Source organism: Lynx rufus, unplaced genomic scaffold (assembly GCF_022079265.1).
Source record: "Lynx rufus isolate CCGP_SWC_20201006 ecotype Redwood Valley unplaced genomic scaffold, mLynRuf1.p SCAF_20, whole genome shotgun sequence".
In the NCBI taxonomy this organism is placed as follows: domain Eukaryota; kingdom Metazoa; phylum Chordata; class Mammalia; order Carnivora; family Felidae; genus Lynx; species Lynx rufus.
This window is the reverse complement of record NW_025814835.1, coordinates 4,108,002-4,125,682: the sequence shown is the minus strand read 5'-3', so window position 1 is coordinate 4,125,682 and position 17,681 is coordinate 4,108,002. Positions and strand designations below refer to the sequence as shown.

The 17,681-nt window shown below is 52.0% G+C and overlaps 1 protein-coding gene across 2 annotated transcripts in view; it reads left to right on the top strand.

Moving 5' to 3' along the window:
• Positions 1–17,123, top strand: part of ZNF407 (zinc finger protein 407) — a 459,316-nt gene extending 442,193 nt beyond the window's left edge. For both annotated transcript variants that reach the window (XM_047086264.1, XM_047086265.1), the window contains exon 9: positions 13,325–17,123. In XM_047086264.1, the coding sequence (XP_046942220.1) occupies positions 13,325–14,643 (1,319 nt within the window). In that variant the 3' untranslated portion in view covers positions 14,644–17,123. The remainder of the gene's footprint in view (positions 1–13,324) is intronic.
• Positions 17,124–17,681: the final 558 nt, after the last annotated feature.

The window sequence follows — 17,681 nt, the reverse complement described above, 5'->3', positions numbered from 1 at the left end:
CTGGTCCACATAAGCACCCAGTGTTACAGGGAAGGTACAAGGTCCCAGGGTCCCAGGGTCCCTGTCAACTCCAAGCCCTTGTGTGGTAATCCATTCGCCTTCCCCGGGGTCTGAAGCGTAGTCAGGACTCCCGAGTCCACGCAGGAGAGGCCCTCTGGATCTCCCAGTTACCTCGAGGCGTCTTCCAGGCCTTCGGTCTCATGGTATCCGTCCACATGGTGAGGTCAGGACCCCGTAGAGTACCTGGCCACCCCTCTGGCTGGGTAAGCGTTGCTGCAGCCACATCTCTCGTATGCCTAGATCATGGCACCATCAACTGTGTTCTCTTCCACTGGGACATCATCCCAGCCTCCAACTAGACCGTCACCCTGTGCCGAGGCCCACGTGCCACCTGTTTCCCACGAGGCACCCTGTTCTCCTGTGACGCAGCGAGCAGGCCCCAGGTCCTTGCCTTACTGCCCGCTTTCTCCGGCCACGCTCAGAGCCACGTGGGCTGCCCAGGTCCTCCAAGAAGAGGATTAGACTCGGAAGAGACTCATGGAGGGCGGCACTCGCAAATGAAAAGGGGAAGAGGCGGGGCCTGGGAGAGAGCCGTGGCACCCCTGCGGAGGAAGGGGAGGGGGGCAGAGCGGACAGGCTTGCGAACTGCAGTGCCCAGAACCAGGGTCACCCAGCAGGATGGGCCGGTCTTACCATCCCCCCGCACTCAGCCATCGCCGGAGGCTTCCTGGGGGAAGCGGGGGTGGGAGGTGGGCGTGCTCCGTCCCCTGTGCTTCCTGCGGCAGGGCGTCTGAGCGCTGGGCTCCACCACCACTTCACTGCCTTTCTGAATGACCTGTAACCCCTTCTGGATTCTCTGGGTTTTGTTCATCAAGACTTCACTGTCAGGTGCTAAGACCTACAGTTGCAAACAGAAGCAAAGGTACGGAGAGGTGGGTGCTAACTCAGGAGCCTGGACAGACTCGTAAGCAAGTTCACGTCTGGTTTGCCGCGGGGGGAGCTGAGAAGCACCTGTTTCAGAGCGGGAGCCAGAGGCGGGGTCCTGGAGTTAGAACGAAGCCCAGTGCTCTGGCGGGGCTGTTGTGTAGCATGTCCTGGCCGTACTTGTCAGATTCCTGGAAATGTGTCAGTCCCCGGGACCGTCTGTTTTGATAGGTCCGTGAATATTCAGCGGGTTTGCTGCCCCCAGCGTCAGTAGATCTAGAATCTGAATCTAAGTGATTAGCAAGGACGGTGGAGGCCCTGGTTGGAGTCCTCTCCGTAGCATCCCCCGAAAGCGGCCACCCTGCCGTTTCTCATGGGGGGCTCATTACTCAGTCTCGTGTTCAGTTTTGAATCCGTGTTATTGAGGCAAAGTTGACTTCCTGTAGCTTCTGTCTGTTGCCCCCAGGCTTGCCCTCTAAAGACATTCCTTTGCTATTCGAAGGCTTAAACCTGTATGAGTTTTCAAGTCCCCTAATTTTTTGTGTTTCTCTTTTCGGTATTCAAGCCTAATTGTCAATGTTTTTCTTAAAATGTGGAGTGCAGCCCTACACGTGGTTCCCCAAGTGCAGCCTGACCCATATGCCCTCTCACTGTCCCCTTTCCTTTCTGACCCTGTACTCGCGTTACTGCGGCCACAGCCCTGCGTTGACCCTGCAGACAGCTACAACTCGGTTCTTTTCTCCCTTTGAGAATTTTTTTACTCCTGCGGCAGGGCATCTGAGCGTCTGAGCGGCGGGCTTCACCACTTCACTGCCTTTGTCTACGTTAAATGTAACTTTATTAAATGTAAAATGTGCTTCACAAATCCTTGGTCATACAAGATCATTCTGCATGTCTACATACATTCGTTGTATTACATACCGGTTTCAGATTGGATGACCTCAACTGTGATGCATTTTACTTAAGTAATAATGCCTAAACACTCATTGAGCCCTTACTACGTGTGAGGCATAGAGCTAAGCATTTTACATGGACGGTCTCACTTTTCAAAACGATCATTCATACCATCCCTGTTCTGTAGGCTAAGGTTCTGAGAGATAAGGAGTTGAGATAATTGTCTAGAACGATGGAAGGTCTGAGATCTTGCAGACTGTCAAGCTCCCCCTCCAAGGTGATGGATGCTAGCAGAAGACACAGGGTTCCTGGATCAGAAGCAAAGGACATCATTCCTTACAGCAGGAGCGGGAACCGGGGTTACTCTGCTCCCCAGATCCCAACTCCCACAGGTGACGTGGCACCTACACACAGTGAGATGTAAGCAACAGAGCCTCAGGAGAAGAATCTGGATCTGGGGAGCCCAGATCTTTGATTGTGAGCAGCGAGCTGGCCAGTCTCTTTCCCCAGAGGGATACTTGTTTCTGTCATACTGGACAGTAAATAAATCTGCCCTTTGCTCTAGAAAAGGACACAGTACCCGTCTCCCAAGGCCGCTTGCTCCAGAAACATCCTTGAAAAGATGATGTAGAATAAAGGCAGCGCCTCTTGCATACGAGATGTGCAGAAACACAGAGACGCACAGAGAGGCATCTTCCAAATCATAGGAACAGCATCCAGTCACGCTGGCTCCACGGCTCTGCTCTTTGTGCTTATTGGAAGGGATTCAAGATTCCCCTGTATCCTCTAATAAACGTTAGCATAAAGGGAGGTTCTCACCCTCATTTTAAAGCAGTATGTATGAAGGCCTGCTACAGGCCGTGCATTGGAGATGCCGCACCAGGTCCTACCCTCTAGGGAGCTCTCGGTCGAGTGGAAAGGGTGAGCATGTTTATGAATAATTATAATTCAGTGTGTCAGAGGTATATACAAAGGGCAGGTAGAGTATCCACTTGGTTTCTCTGTAAGACCTGAAGGGCCTTTCGAATTAAAGAAACGTACAATTAAAAATACGTAAGTACCTAATTTCCTATGGGCGAGTGTTCATACGGTTGCCTTAGAGCCTACGTATTTCTGTCACGTTTACTGAGAAACTACTTTCTAGGTCATAAACGTGACAAACCACAGACATGTTCAGGTGCCTCTTGCTGTGTCCACGTAGAGAACCTGCAGATTCTACGAGTGGTCATGCTACCGACCTTCACGGCGGCCTTTATTCTTGAGTCCAGTGCAAAGCGAAATAGACCTTGCCTTGCTGTTCCACTCACTGGTCGGTCCTCAGGACCATCCGTGGTGTGATGTCATTTTCCGTCATGATCCCTCTTAATGAGGTTCAGGAATCACATCAGAGCCACGTGAACAGCAAAGGAGATCTTATTCTAGGCTCTAGGGAAAAGAAACGAACTGACGTGGTGCGTAAACTCTGAACCTTGGGGTCTTTAAAGCAGTTACAGTTTTCGAAATATCCTACCCCCTGAAGACTTTATTTAGTAGCCGTTAAAGAATTAACGAGCGTTGCTCTCAAGCACTGGGTCTCCAGACTTCTGTTCCAGCCAAGTGGCACTAGTCTGGACCCACTAGCAGATAAGACCCCTGAAGAGCGGAGACCGTCCTAACTCGATATCCGCACCACCAGCCCTGTCTTTCATGGACTCTCGCGCCAGACAGGCGCTTGGTAAAGACCTCTGCCAAGGAGCGTGCTGATGAGCAGAACGCAAACAGAAAAGCGAGCTGGCTAGAACAGTGTAGACTGTGCTTGTAAATGTGTATGTGTTCGTGCAAGTGTTTGTACACAAACGTGTGTGTGTGTGTGTACATGTAGGCTTCAAGAAAAGATGAAAATTTGACATTGACAGGGCATGTCAATTTTTTTTAATTGCAGAAAGTACTGAGCCGACTATGTGATGTAAGGTAGTTAACTACGCGGAGCTCAGAGAGCCTGCTTCTGCTCCTTCTGTGTCCCTTGAAGCCCCACCAGTGCCAGGCACGTAGCTCTGTTTTCTGTGATTGTGACCTTGGGCAATTCCAGGGCAAAAGGCAGCCCCCTAAAACACATTCTAAGTTCTTTCCCAAGCTTTGTTGAAGGTTATTTCAGGCAGGCAAATGGCTGTATGTCCATACGAACACTGGGCATGACTTTAATGTCACCGTGTTTCTTGTGGGAATTCCTGAGTTTTTATTACATGTGGCATTAATGAATTTCTAGCATGTCGAAGTCACCATTCCCCATGCAAAGCCTTTTGGGGAGTTCCCACATGGTGTCATCCCACAATATGACTTTGTCCTGATTTTCTCGTATGTGCATCGTGTTGTGTGATACCTGCATGTGGCTGTTGATGGCTCCTAACAGGTGCTGGCTGTTACACGAGCCCATCCATCCAAGAGCAACGTCAGACTCTTTTTAAACAGTGTTTCAACAGAAAGGCAAAATAGTGCTACCCAAGTAGCAATAAACTCCTTCCGGAACTAATGATAATTTTAGAGCGATTGTTTTCAGGCTTCCACCCTGATGCAAACCATGTAGTCATGTGAGACACTGTGTGTAGCTTTGTACCCTGACTGCACCTGTCACCAGACATTGTGCCCATTTCTCAGCTCGCGCTGTGGACATCTGCACGAGGACGTTACACACGGTGCGTGTCGCTGCTCAGACGTAATGGCACAGTGTTGCCTCTAGACACACACATATGCCAGCCACGCGTCCCACCCTTTCCGGTGACAGGAGCCACACATCCCCTCACGTGTCATCAGGCCCTGAAAGGATCCCCTCCCAACTCTCCCTGCCCCTCGGAAAGCCGGCCCGGCGTGCGGAAGGAAGGGAAAGCCGCCGAGCCTCCCCGTCTCCATCTCATACACCTGAGGTGTCGGTCGCTGCATTTTACTCAACATTTTAATTTGCACGTTTTTTATTCTGTCCATTTTAGAGCAAGGGTTCAAGCCTCATAATGTGTCTTTTGTTCGGTATCTTTTTAATCAGTCTGAAACTTTATTATGCAGGCATCAGGTACCGTGCAAGTTCAACATAGGAGTTTAACTTAGGGATTTAGGAAGGTGTTCAGAACGAAGGTTGTCATAGTCACTGGCTAAAAAGAAAGCATGTTTCTGTTTTCCACCGTGACCATGGCAGTGTCCGCACCCCTCCCCCAGCCCTGCCGCCGCCACTCCTCTGTCCTCGTGTTCCGAGAGGGCAGGGTGCCGGCCCGCCCCAGGCCACGACCCGCTCCCACGTGCTGTCCCGGAGCCGGCGGTCATGACCGCTGCTCGCTCTGGCTTCCACAGAACGAATCCGGGCACTGCCTCTGCTTCCTCTGCTGGTCCTGGAAGTGGCCTGAGCACACTGGTCTGATCCTCTGTGCTGGAGCGGCCTCGGCATCTTGGGATGTCATCCTCGGGAAGAGGTCGGGCCTCACTGTGTTGCCACCATGAAACATTCAGGGTCCCCTCACCCACACAGGTCGGCTTAACAGGAAGATAGCAGTGATGTGCCCAGAACAGATGACTCATTTTAATATGTGGAGAAGAAATCCACGTTGTTTTAAGTGCGTACCAGCAGCTGCTGTCATTCGGCTGCGAGCAGATGTTAGACCTCCAAAAGCTTTGCTGATAATTAAAATACTAACAGTGAGCGTTTTGCCCCAGCTGCAGGTTCTGTTTACTGTAAATTTGATTTTAATGGTGCCTCTGTGCTGTTACTGAGGAGCGGTTTGCTTTTTACCTCCATACAAAAGTGTCTGCAATGAAGACAGATGTCTGTTTCCTCTCATTTCCTCGGGAAAGAAACGAAGGTACTGTAACATACAGGGAATCTGAACATGCCTACAAAAACGAATGGGATCTTTTTATAGGATTTGCCCAAAAAACAAAACGGTGCAAGTTTATTTAATCGGCCTTGTTAGCCCTTTAAAGCCACCTTGTAAGAGAAACACCCCACTACCAACACTGGCTGGCTTCCTATTTGCGCGAGTTCACCTTTTAAAACGTGCGTGGTGCATACACCTTTGAAAAACAGGCGTTGTCTCCTCACATTGTGTTCACCACACTGGGAGTTTCATTACGCTGCCCAGGGACAGTAGGAAAAGGTCGTCGGGCTCCCTAATTTCCTGATGCCTGACGCAGGAAGGAATGTCAGCGCTAGAGTGAGTGGGACAGAGGAGGGGGCCTTACAGCAGGCGGACCGGCTGCCGCTCACGTGGGGTCTTTAAGGTCGAGAACGCTGCGGGCCTGGCATCCCACCGCTCCGGTCACTCCTCGAATGCATCAGCCGGTGCCACCAATGCTGAGCAGACCCCGTGCAGAGAGCGGGATGAGGGCTGGGTCCCCCGGGGCCTCCCAGGGGAGCACACGCCCGGAGGACAGGAGAGAAGGCCTCCAAGACGGAGACCCCTCACGGTGGCCACGGACTGACCTCGAGATCCCCAAATATGTGCAAAATGCCAAAGGCACTTTGTGCTGATCCCTACAGAGCTGCCCCTCCCCCTCGCCTTGCTCCACACAGGGCCGAAGACATTTGCACACTTTCTGCTAGTAAATCACCGGCAGTTTTTAAGAAGCGCTCTTCATGGGTAAATGACAAGATCAGAGCACTTTACAGTTTAACTCTAAAATCCCATTTCATCACCCTTGTGAAGCATGATGACACCATTTCTGTCACATGAGTCAAATTTCCAAAGTTCTATGGCTGTCACGGGCCATCTATCAACACGGCCCTCAGGCCTCTGCCTTTGCAGCCGAGAACCAGTTAACCACACCCGCCCTTCACGTCCCTCCCCAAAACGCCTGTCAGGATAACCTTAAACCCCGGTCTTGTCTTCCCGCGTGAGATTTGTGTGCATGGCTCCCATTGGGTCTTCATGCACGGAAATGATGATGGATACCTAAGAGTCTGATATGATACAAAATTTCTTAGGGTTGGTGGCTTTAGAGGTAAAATATTGTCTTTTATTCTTTGTCACTCTTCAGTGCCCATAGAAATGTCTAGGCCCGTGGAGACTGTTCACAGTAAAGTTAGAAACCTGGCCAGTCATGTATTTCTAACTTGAGATAAAATTTATTCTTAGTTTTTTCTGAGTGTCTTAGAATTTCTTTCAGGGGTCATATATGATTATCTCTGATCACTACCAATCACAGATGTAGTGCTAATTATAATCGAGAAAGAAGGACTACAACTTTTGTCACCTAAATCTGTCCTGGCTTGCCGGGAGTGTTCCCTCAGAAAAAAATGCACGGTGTATCTTGTAAAATTGTGTATTTGAACTTATGTCAGGCCAGTTCACGGAAGCTTAGGTTTCAGAATGACCAAAACAGGTGCGTGCTCTGAAATTCACCCCACCGTGTAGCGGTCATTTTTAACAAGCATGCCGGAGAGTGAAGATAGTTGTAATTTTGTGTCTCCAGTTACTTAAATATTTCTGATTTGTGTGCGAATTTGATTAACACTGACCAGAATGCCTTTCTAACCCTGGAAAATACTGGTCAGAAGGTGTTGACCGTCTTTTGTTCTCTCAAAAACAAGCAAACAAACAAACAAAATTGATGGTGACATTGTCATTCCGGTATGGGGTTGGTTGTCAGGCTGAGCGGTTACCTTTTCCCCGTGAGGTTACAAACCAGGTCAGGAGTGTTTCTCAGACCCCTTGGTTGGAGTTTTCCTTCAGGGACGTGAAGCAGCACAAAGCGTTCGGTGTGGGGAGCGCCCCCCTGATATGTGTGGTGTTCACGTTGAGAGTGAACTTCTTCATCCCCGGGCTTGGGTGGGATCCCTCTTGTTGACATCCCGCAGCAGCCGGACCGGTAATTATTTGGCCAAAGCAGGACTACGCCATAGAGCAATTATTGATATTGCTTTGACTGGCCGTGCTGTTGTAGGAATAATTTATCCCCCGCTTCAAAATTTCCACAAGGTTATATTGCGTTGAATTTTAATTTGTCATTTTTTCTGCTCTCACTTGAAAAACTTATAAGCTTTTGTGACATTAAAATATGGTTCTAATTTATTAGCATAATCTGTTAATATTGTTTCATTTTAATAGACATTAAGTATGATTTCTTAACGCTCTTGTTAAAATTACATCTTAAAATTGAAGTCAAGAAAAATTATATGTGGCTTAAGGATCCCAGTGTCACGTGTGCCCCAAATTTTTATATGAAAATATTCCCTCTTTAGTCGCATCGTATCTGAGGTGCTTCAGTTATGACGAGGAGCCGCCCGAGCATTTTCGAGCCTAGCACCCTTCCAAAATACGAAATCTGCACCGCGCACAGTGGGAGAGCCTCTCCCTCCGCTAGGGTGCCCCCTCCCCCCCCGGTTCGCGAATCACCTAACGAAGGCTGCGAGATCCTTAAGAAAATAATAGAAATCACACCGAGGGACACACGGCATCTGGCGTAACCGAGCACCATACAGACACAAGTGCTCCCGGTAGCACGCGGGGCTCCCACAGGATATTAGCACGAGCTTCCCCGGCACGCCGGGCGCCTCACCCCACACGGGTCCCTTTCATGCCGTCTTTATCTGCTACGCGATGCATGAAATCTGCTTTCGGTTTTAGAACGGCTGGCCACCTTTGACCCCTTTCGTGGAGACACAATGTGACCTTTCTATTGTCATCGGCTTTCATTCTCCTGAAAATTCTATGAATTTTTATTACAAGTTTTTTTTCAACCACGCCGAGGCTTCTACAAATGACTTGCGGCAGAGGAGATGAAGTTGTTGGACTGGCGTTAGGCAAGTTTTACAGCCGGCGTGCGTGCCGCTGAGCAGCCCGGGCCTGTGTCCTGCAATGTCACACGCCAGTAACTGCTGAGCCTACTATTGGATAAATACATCATTTTATGGAACATTGATTGTTCTATAAACCCAATGGAGTATTATGCTCTATGATCAAACCATTTAGATTGTGTGTAGAGCACAGAAAATGCCATATTCAGGATGGTACTAAAAGTGCCATTTGTGTATTTTATGGATGTCATTACAGGGGAAACTTCTCTCTGTAGGCCCTGTTTACTGCAAAATTTTTTAGTCTGTAATGACATTTTTCATTCACAACGTATGCCTTCAAGAGAGGGGGCCCTTGTTTTATTTGTTTCATTCGAGTTTACTGCACAAATTCTGTACATTTTAATTAAATGTAAGCTTAACAAAAGCATAAGGTATTTATTCTGTGGGAAAGCGCGATGACAGTAACAAAAGAATAACACGCACACGAAAAGGACACAGTCAGGTGCTCAGCCCTATTTGTAGCTGCCCAGAAGCCCCCAGCCCGCAGAACAGAGCCATCAGCATGGTTTGGGGGGCGGGGGTGGGGGTGAGTGTCTACGACTTAACCCCTCCACGCCTGCACTCCAGGTCTGTGGCTTTCAACTCCGAAGATGTTCTCTTCAGGGAGGACAGATAAGAAGGAACCGTGTCTCTCAACCATCTTCTGGAGAAAGTGAGCCTAATCCGGAATCACTTCCCTGGAAATGAATCCTCAGCTCTCACCCCCAAAAGAACCCTTCTCATTTCAGCCACGTTGTAAACTTTCAACGCGTTTAACTATGAGAGGGGAGTATGATATCTCTGTAGTCACGAAAACAAATGAGCAGTAAGGTGAGATTGTTTTTTAACGTTTTATTTATTTTTGAGAGAGAGACAGAGTGTGGGTGGGGGAGGGGCAGAAAGAGAGGGAGACACAGAATCTGAAACAGGATCCGGGCTCTGAGCTGTCCCCGACTCGGGGCTCGAACTCAGGAATGGCGAGAGATCGTGACCTAGGCCAAAGTCGACGCTTAACCGACTGAGCCACCCAAGGCATGTCCCGTAAGTTGAGATTTTTCATAAGCAGTCAGGAGGCTGCGTTTTAACTTCATTTGCCCCTTCTGCACAGAGCGATTTATGGTCCTCTCACAGACGGGTCCAGAAAGGCTCCATCAGATGCATGGCTTGATTAGCTACAATTATCACACGGAAATCCAACACTGCCTTTGAAAGACGTGAAGCGTAGCGCAAATAGGATGTTGGGCGTCCGTGCTCTGTTAACGATTTGTGCACTTCTGGACCTATACTGGTGACTAAGCAGTTAAGGATAAGCCCGTACAGAGTTCCTGTTTTCCAAATACCATATCCACTTGGCCATTTGCATTGGTGAGCTTTACGGTTCATATTTACTCGAAAGAGCTCAAAAATTGAAGTTGATGTGCCCAGTAAATTCTTGGTCATAGCCCAGTTAGAATTTAAAGTTACAGTAGAGATTCACATTAGTTTAAATGACACTTGAACTTCTACATAGCTCCACATTAATTCATTATGGGCGAAATGGAAGAATCTTCAGTGGGTGAATCTTTTTCAATCTGATTGAGGCTGTTACATTTTATAGGTGCTATTTTTCAAGGCAGTACTGACAGCACTCGAAGTTATTAAATTGCTGAATCAAAAGATGGGCCTGTACTCGCATTTATGAACTGATGGAGTGGCTGGGCTCGCGCCGAGCGGAGGTTAAGATGTTAGAGGTGCCCTGCTCCATCACACGCCGTCGTGACAGCAGTATTTACCCATGTAGTTTACTTTAATGGTCTGGAAGTGGCTTCACCCACCTCTGGATTCAAATAAATTCCGTAAGTAGTTCAGAATAGCGTAATTACCAGCGCTGCAAGGGATTCAGAGGGTAACGCTGCACCCAGGAGGGCTTCTGTCCGGCCGCAGACCGGAGGAGGCGGCCCCGGGGCTCTTCCTTTCGCAGGCGCCGGGCCACCAGGCCACCGGAGCCTCCGTGTCTCCCACCTGCCAGGGTCTCTCCTGCCCTCGACGCCGAGGCAGTATGCCCTCTTCTGCAATGACGTGGGGTTGGTTTGAAGGGTGCCTTCTTTATTTTTGTGTCCATATTTCTTCATGTCTTTTTGTTTTAATTTAGTTTCCCAAACTCTAAGGTAAACTGGAAAGGACCTTGAACTTAGGGAGTGGACAGAAACCAGCACATCAAGTTCAGGGTGTAATGATGGCAGAACGGACAGAAACAAACAGGATCAAGTTCAGGGTGTCATGAGGGCAAGCAAGCCCCAGGTGGAGGGGTGGAGGGAGGGAGAAATTGGGAGCACGTGCACCGGAGACCAGGAGTCCCAGAGGAAGGCGCCCCCAGCAGGCTGGTGGTATCCCCGGTGTAGACTCCTGCAGGCATGTGAGTGCGAGCAGGGGGTCCTGTGGGGTGCCCTGTCCTTGCGTTCTGCCGCAGACCAAGCCTCCCGACCTCTTTGGAGAGAGATTCTAGGGAGGTTCGAAGTTCGGAAGATAAACCGAGATGAGGTCAAGTACACACCAAGGCTCAGCGCCCTCCTTCTAGGACCCGTGCGGTTTCACCTGCTCTCGTGCCTGCCCCCAGACTACAGCCTTCCCAGGGCTGTGCTTTCCTTGTATAAAGCAGAGGTGCGGGGGGGGGGGGGTGCAGGATGGAGGGACATCGCAGCAGGCACGTCCCTGGGCGGGGCAGCTGGGTTGATTCCCTTAAACCCTGCAGAGGCTCACATGACCTCTGCAAAGTCTTCAGAGCCCCTGACCTCTGCAAAGTCTTCAGAGCCCCGAGGGCTGGGAATCCCCAGTGTGGAGACCACCACTGCCCCAGGGCACCTGCCCCGGGGCACTTGCCCCTGAGCACCAGGCAGTTGGCACTTGGGAGGTGCTTGCTCACAGAGGCGGGTTAAGGAGCAAGCTCCCTGCTCTGGGTTCTCCCCTTTCCTCAGAGGGTAAACAGGACACCTGATACACTTTGGTTAGGGCATTTAGCTAGAACCATTGGTGTTTTGGACCCTCCCCGGGAAGGTTCAGTTGACCTTTAAGATGTGATGGCGTGGCTTTCGCCTGGCTGGTGACAGCTTGGCCAGGCCTGGTCCGCCCATGGTTGCACGGCCAGCCCGGGGCCGCACCCCCTGGTCAGGGTGTAACGTAACCCGAGAGAGTGAGAGGGAGGTTCTGCTCCTGGAGATCGTCCCGCTTGACACCACAAGGCTTTCCCTGACCCAAGAGTCTGTGATTCCATAATCGCTCTAAGATTCACGCTTTAGAGCGCATCCTCAGAGGCAGAAAACACAAGGTGACAGAAAACCGACCCCACGAACTCGCGGTACGGTGAGCTTCGTTCCAGTTGGTTCCCTGCCCACACCATCAAGTGCCACCAGGAGACCCTTGCCCTCCCTCCGGCCTGCCAGGTGACAGGGGTTGCAGTGGTATGAATTGCCCTGACCTCTGACTGTCGAACAGGGGGCATAGACCACCCAGACGTCACGGCACTGTATACGGAATGGGCCAGGAGTTTGCATTCGGAGCTTAGTGTGGGGTTCCAAATCCAGGACTGTCACCTGCAGTCTGCATGTGAGCTCAGTGTGCCCTCGCAGTAAATGTGATTGAAGGGCTTCTGTGGATCGTGCCTGAGATACTGTGCCTCCCAGAGACGGGCCTTGTCTGGGGTCTGTGCTCAGAGTGGACTCTGTGTTGAAAGAAATGCTTTCTTACGGAAGTGCACCAACATGTTAAACAAAACTCTTATTTTTGAAGGATGCTAGCAATACATAATCGTAACAGTTTGTAATCATTTTCTTTCCTTTGGTGAGGATAAAGCGTTCTTTTTAAAAATGACCTACAGGGGCGTCTGGGTGGCTCAGTCGGTTGACGGTCCGACTTGGGCTCAGGTCATGATCTCATGATTCATGAGTTCAAGCCCCACATCGGGACTCTGTGCCAACAACTCAGAGCCTGGAGCCTGCTTCCGATCTGTGTCTCCCTCTCTCTCTGTCCCTCTCCTCGCTTGCTCGCTCGCTCTTTCTCTCAAAAGTAAAATAAAACATCAAAAACAATTTTTTAATTACCTACAATAAAGACAGTAAGATGAAATCCTTTAAAACTCTGGTGGCCATTGGAAATCCTCATTGATTGGTTATCACCTAGGGGGGAAGGAGGCAATAATAAGAACACGGATCTTTTCCCTGTTTTGATGGAAAGAAATCAGTTTTCAGTCGTGTTTCATCCTGTCCAGCGTCGGCCTGCGTTGGAGCTGACGCTGGGGGGATGGGTGTCCATGCCTGCGTCCCGGGCCCTCCTCACGTCTGTTCGTAAACTTACGAAAAGACTTGCCTTTGGGTCAGAATACACTGCCACTCTCTACTGTCCTTCACTGCCCACCAGTGACTGAATGTCTCGTTCCAAGTGACAGTAATCGAGGGGGGTGGTTGTAGCCACACTCCTGCCCTGGGAACAGGAAAAGCAAATGCTGGCTGATGAGAGTTGTTATTTGGACAGTCGAACCAGGAGGACAGAAAAATGCCTGTTCCCGTCTCACACCCGTGGCCGAGCCGTCAGAGTCCGTGCACACGGCCGGCCCCGGAGGCCCCTGGCTCACCGTGGTGTTTCTGCCGAGGGGTTAAAGCTTCTGCACAACCGTTGTCTTACTTGTAAGCCTAACAGTCGTGTTTCGAGGCTCTAACTGGTCCCTGTCTCCCATAGGCATTGTTTCCAAGTCCTACGAATGCCGTCTGAAGGGCCAAGGAGCCACGTTCGTGGAGACAGACAGCCCATTCACCGCGGCCGCGCTGGCGGCCGCGTCCCCCGTCAAGGAGCGGCCCCGTAGGGACAGCACGAGGCGGGCGGCGGCCGAGCAGGTGATCGTCATCCAGGGCTACGGCGGGGAGTTCGCGCTCGACGCCTCCGTGGAGGAGACCGCCGCGGCCACGCTGCAGACACTGGCGCTGGCCGGCCAGGTGGCCCGGGTGGTGCACATCACAGAAGACGGGCAGGTGATCGCGGCCGGTCAGAGTGGCGCCCACGGGGGCGCTGTGGCCCCCGGGCCGGTCCTGCCCGAGCAGTTGGCGGACGGGGCCACCCAGGTGGTGGTCGTGGGGGGCTCGCTGGACGGCCACGGCGCGGACGGGCCCCTCAGCCCGGAAGGCGCTGTGATACAGCAGGTGACCAAGCAGGAGATCTTAGACCTCGCCGAGGCCGGAGTCCCCCCGCCCGATGCGGCCTCGGCCTTGGACGCCCTGCTGTGTGCGGTCACCGAGCTGGGAGGGGCGGAAGGCCGGGTCGGGCCCGACGAGAAAGGCAGGTCGGGCCACAAGGACGTGCTGGTCCAGCTGCCCGGTCAGGAGGCGCCCCCCGCCACCGCCCAGCCCGAGGCCCCCGAGATCCACATGTTCCAGGATGTGCGGGAGGGCGCGGCCCCAGGGGAGCCTGTGGAGGTGCTGACCCAGGTCGTGCGGCCCCCGGCCCTCACCGCCTCGCAGGAGCGCGCGCAGGTGGCCTTCAAGAAGGTGGTGCAGGGCGTGCTCCAGTTCGCCGTGTGCGACTCGGCCACGGCCGGCCAGCTCATGAAGGAGGGCGTCACACAGCTCATCGTGAACGAGGAGGGCACCGTGCACATGCTGGCCCGGGAGGGCTCCCAGATCATCATGCAGGAGGCCGAGGCGCACGGCCCGCGCGTGGACCTGGCCGAGCCCGACGGCGAGATCTCGCAGATCATCGTGACGGAAGAGCTGGTCCAGGCCATGGTCCAGGAGTCGGGCGGCTTTCCCGAGGGCGCCACTCACTACATCGTGACGGAGCTGCCCCCCGGGGTGTCGGAGGAGGCCGGCGTGTACTCACACACCCTGATCGAGGCGGCCGACTCGCAGGGGATCCTGCAGGCCGGCGCCGCGCTCAGCGCCGAGGCCTTGGGCCCAAATGGAACCCAGCAGCTGACGAGTATGGTCATTTACACCCAAGATGGGTCCCCGGCAGCGACTGTCATTCAGGGCCAAAGAGAGAGTAACGAACTCCAAGAAGCGTGAGGCGTGCGCGGCCCCAGGGCAGGTTGGGGAGGTCCGGGTGCAGACGTCCGCTCCCGGCCCGGGGCGGACGAGGGCGTTCCGGCACCCGGGGCACGGTGTCCCCTGGACTTCATTCACAGGGCCTCCGGGACGGTGACGCGGTGCTCCCGGGGCCGCCGGCCCGCTGTCCGGGCGGCTTGGCACCGGCTGCGGGGGGCGTGCACGGGGTGCAGGGGCCGCCACCGCTGGGAAGGCCCCGGGTGGGACGGGGTGCCGCGGGGCAGACCCCCGGGCCGGCCAGCCTGTCTCCTGCTGGCTCTTTTGTGACTGGTCGCTTCCCTCCGTTCTGTGCTCCGTGCTGAGGAGAAGCCACGTGTTTTAATGTTTCCACCCCCACCGAGTGTTTTCCCGTTTCAGTTATCAAAGGACTGTGGCTCTCGGTGGAAAAGTCCGAGCAGCGTCTCCTGCGGCCTGAGACATGCCTGTTGTTCCGGTCCAGCATGTCGCCGTTTTAACGTTTTAGTATATATTTGCTTCAGAATTGCAGCTACAGGTATTACCGTTTTGCAGCAGGCCACCCCTGTTCATTTCCCTGAAATCTTAGGATCGCGGGGTCCCCAGACCAAAGGAAGACCTATTCATCTCATGCGTCCTCTCCCCAGACATCGTGGGGGTGTCCCTCGCTCTGGTTGCACTCTGCTTAAAAGAAGCCTTCTTAAGCCGGTGGTGAAGAACAGCCTTGACGTTTCTATTTGACGAAAATCTACCTTGGTTTAGACAACCCAGCGCTTCTAACTTTGACTTCGTTTCATACAATAAAGTCTATATATGAAATGCGTACTCTGGAAAATATTGTTCATACCAATATTTTGCTTTTATAACAAATGTCTGTTCATACTGATCCCACTTTTGCAGGATTCATTTGTGACTTCTGTCCGTGTGAAGGAGCTGACATTAAACATTAGTACTAGAAAGCCGTGCTCCCGCAGCCCCGGGCCTGACCGGCGTCGTCCGTGTTTAGTCGTGGGCTCCCTGCAGCTGTTGGAATGCAGCTTTATGTTCTAGTAACTCACTTCTTGATCCAGTTCTCTTCTTCCTTTTCCAAAAGTGTAAAAACAGTTCCCCTCCCCGAACGCAAAGGTTGTTTTTGTTCTATTTTTTTTCCTTTGAAATAAAATTACAGCATTAAAAGATAACGACAGTCTCTTATTTCCAACAGCCGGCCTGTGGGCAGCTGTACAAGCAGACGAGGGCCTCTTCTTCTGTCCCACACCAGGGTTTGTCCCCCCGCTCTGCCCACGACGAGGGAACTGCTTTCTGTCGGGGACCTCCTACGGCCCGGTGCCAGTTCTGACTGTTGGGCGCGTGGGCCAAGCACCTTCTAGTGACAATGGCATATTCTATCACGGTTGGTATCTAAAAATTGTGAGGAACAGACACGAGAGAAAAGGAAGAGAGGATAGTACCTTTTTAGTTGGAGTGGACATACCGTTCAGAATCGCTTCCTGAGGGCACAGGGCGGGCACATGCCCCACTGAGCCTCTCCGGACCTTGTCCGCATTGCTCTGCCGTCCCGCAGGGCCACCTCCCTTGACACAGTCACCCCCTCCCCCACCAAAACTAAAAGGTGCAGTTTCAGGTTTGACACTGAGATTCGTAATTGGCTGAGTACGACTTGCTCGTGTTTCCTAAAAGTGGCAATTCACGTCTCCAACACTTGTCTTCAGCCAACGGTGACAGGATCAACTCCCGTTTGTTATCAGGATGAAGGTGACCTTTATAAAGTGATGCCCCTCTCCAAGCTTCTCCTACATGTTAAAAAAAAAAAAAAAAAAAAGAGGAGGAGGGGGGATGTTTTCCGGTGGAAATATTTCTTCCCGATCATGCCCCCCGTTAGCTACAGCCCGCGGTCCTCGGCTCAGATGCTAATTCCTGAGTGTGCTCCGTCCTGTATGGCTAACCTTTCTGCCACAGTCCGGGGTGTTGACACGGACATGCTGCAGTTTACCGTCGGTGATTTATTTAGGATAAATATGTCTCAGGTGGCATTTAATCCTTCAGAAAACCGGTGTAGGCTGCAGCGTGAAACCAGCAATCACGTTGTATGCACAATGAAAAGAGCAGGCCTTTGCATAAAGAAATTGTACAGAAGGTGTTTCGAGGCTCAGAAGGATTGCCAAGGACCCACTAAGCTATGGTCTCCTGTACTTACCTATAGGGCTGTGTTAGCATTACCTCTCTTCCCTCTCTCGTTACACAACTATTGGAATGTAAGGGAGTTGAAGAGATACACACACACACACACACACACACACACACACACACACGTGTGTGTGGGCCTCAGAATAATGAGGTGCGGTCAATACTGTGACCGGGACGCATTTACTGCAACAGGGATTGTCTGTAAAGAAGGTACAGGCAAGTGTGTAGCCTTACTGGGGTTTTTAACTAGAGAAAACGGTAAAACTTTCAAGAACTTAAAAAAAAAAAAGCAAACAAAATATTTACTTGGAGACTAGAATCCGGAAAAGCCGCCTTTGTATTCAGCTACAGCCAATGAAATGATTGAGCCCCAAGGACATGGGCCGTGCAGTGGCACCGACCACCCTGCCCAAGTCCACATCCAGAAATAGCTTAGACGCCACCTCCTGTGGCTGCAGGTGGCCATTTTGGGTGCAGAGTTACAGAGGACGCGGTTTCCACACAAAGGAAGCTGTAGCCACCAGTGTCACTGATGAAACACGGTGGCCCCAGCAGGCATCCCTGTGGGACGCTTCCGGTGTCCCTGAACGGTTGTGCTCCAAAACCTCTCCCCCCACACCCGAGAACGCACAAGCAACAAACCCGTGTCACCCGGCAGGTACCAAGGGTGTCCTTTTTGCTGCTTGGTTCGCTCTGAAGAACCAAGCAAATGTGCAAAGACCGTGTGAGTGCGGGTGCTGGTGGCTCCACTCATCTGTCGGCCCCTTCCAGAAACACGGACCCGAGCGAAGTCCTCGCAGACGGACAGAAGGGAGCCTCAGGGGATGTTTGCTCAGTCCCCTGACAAATTGTGACCA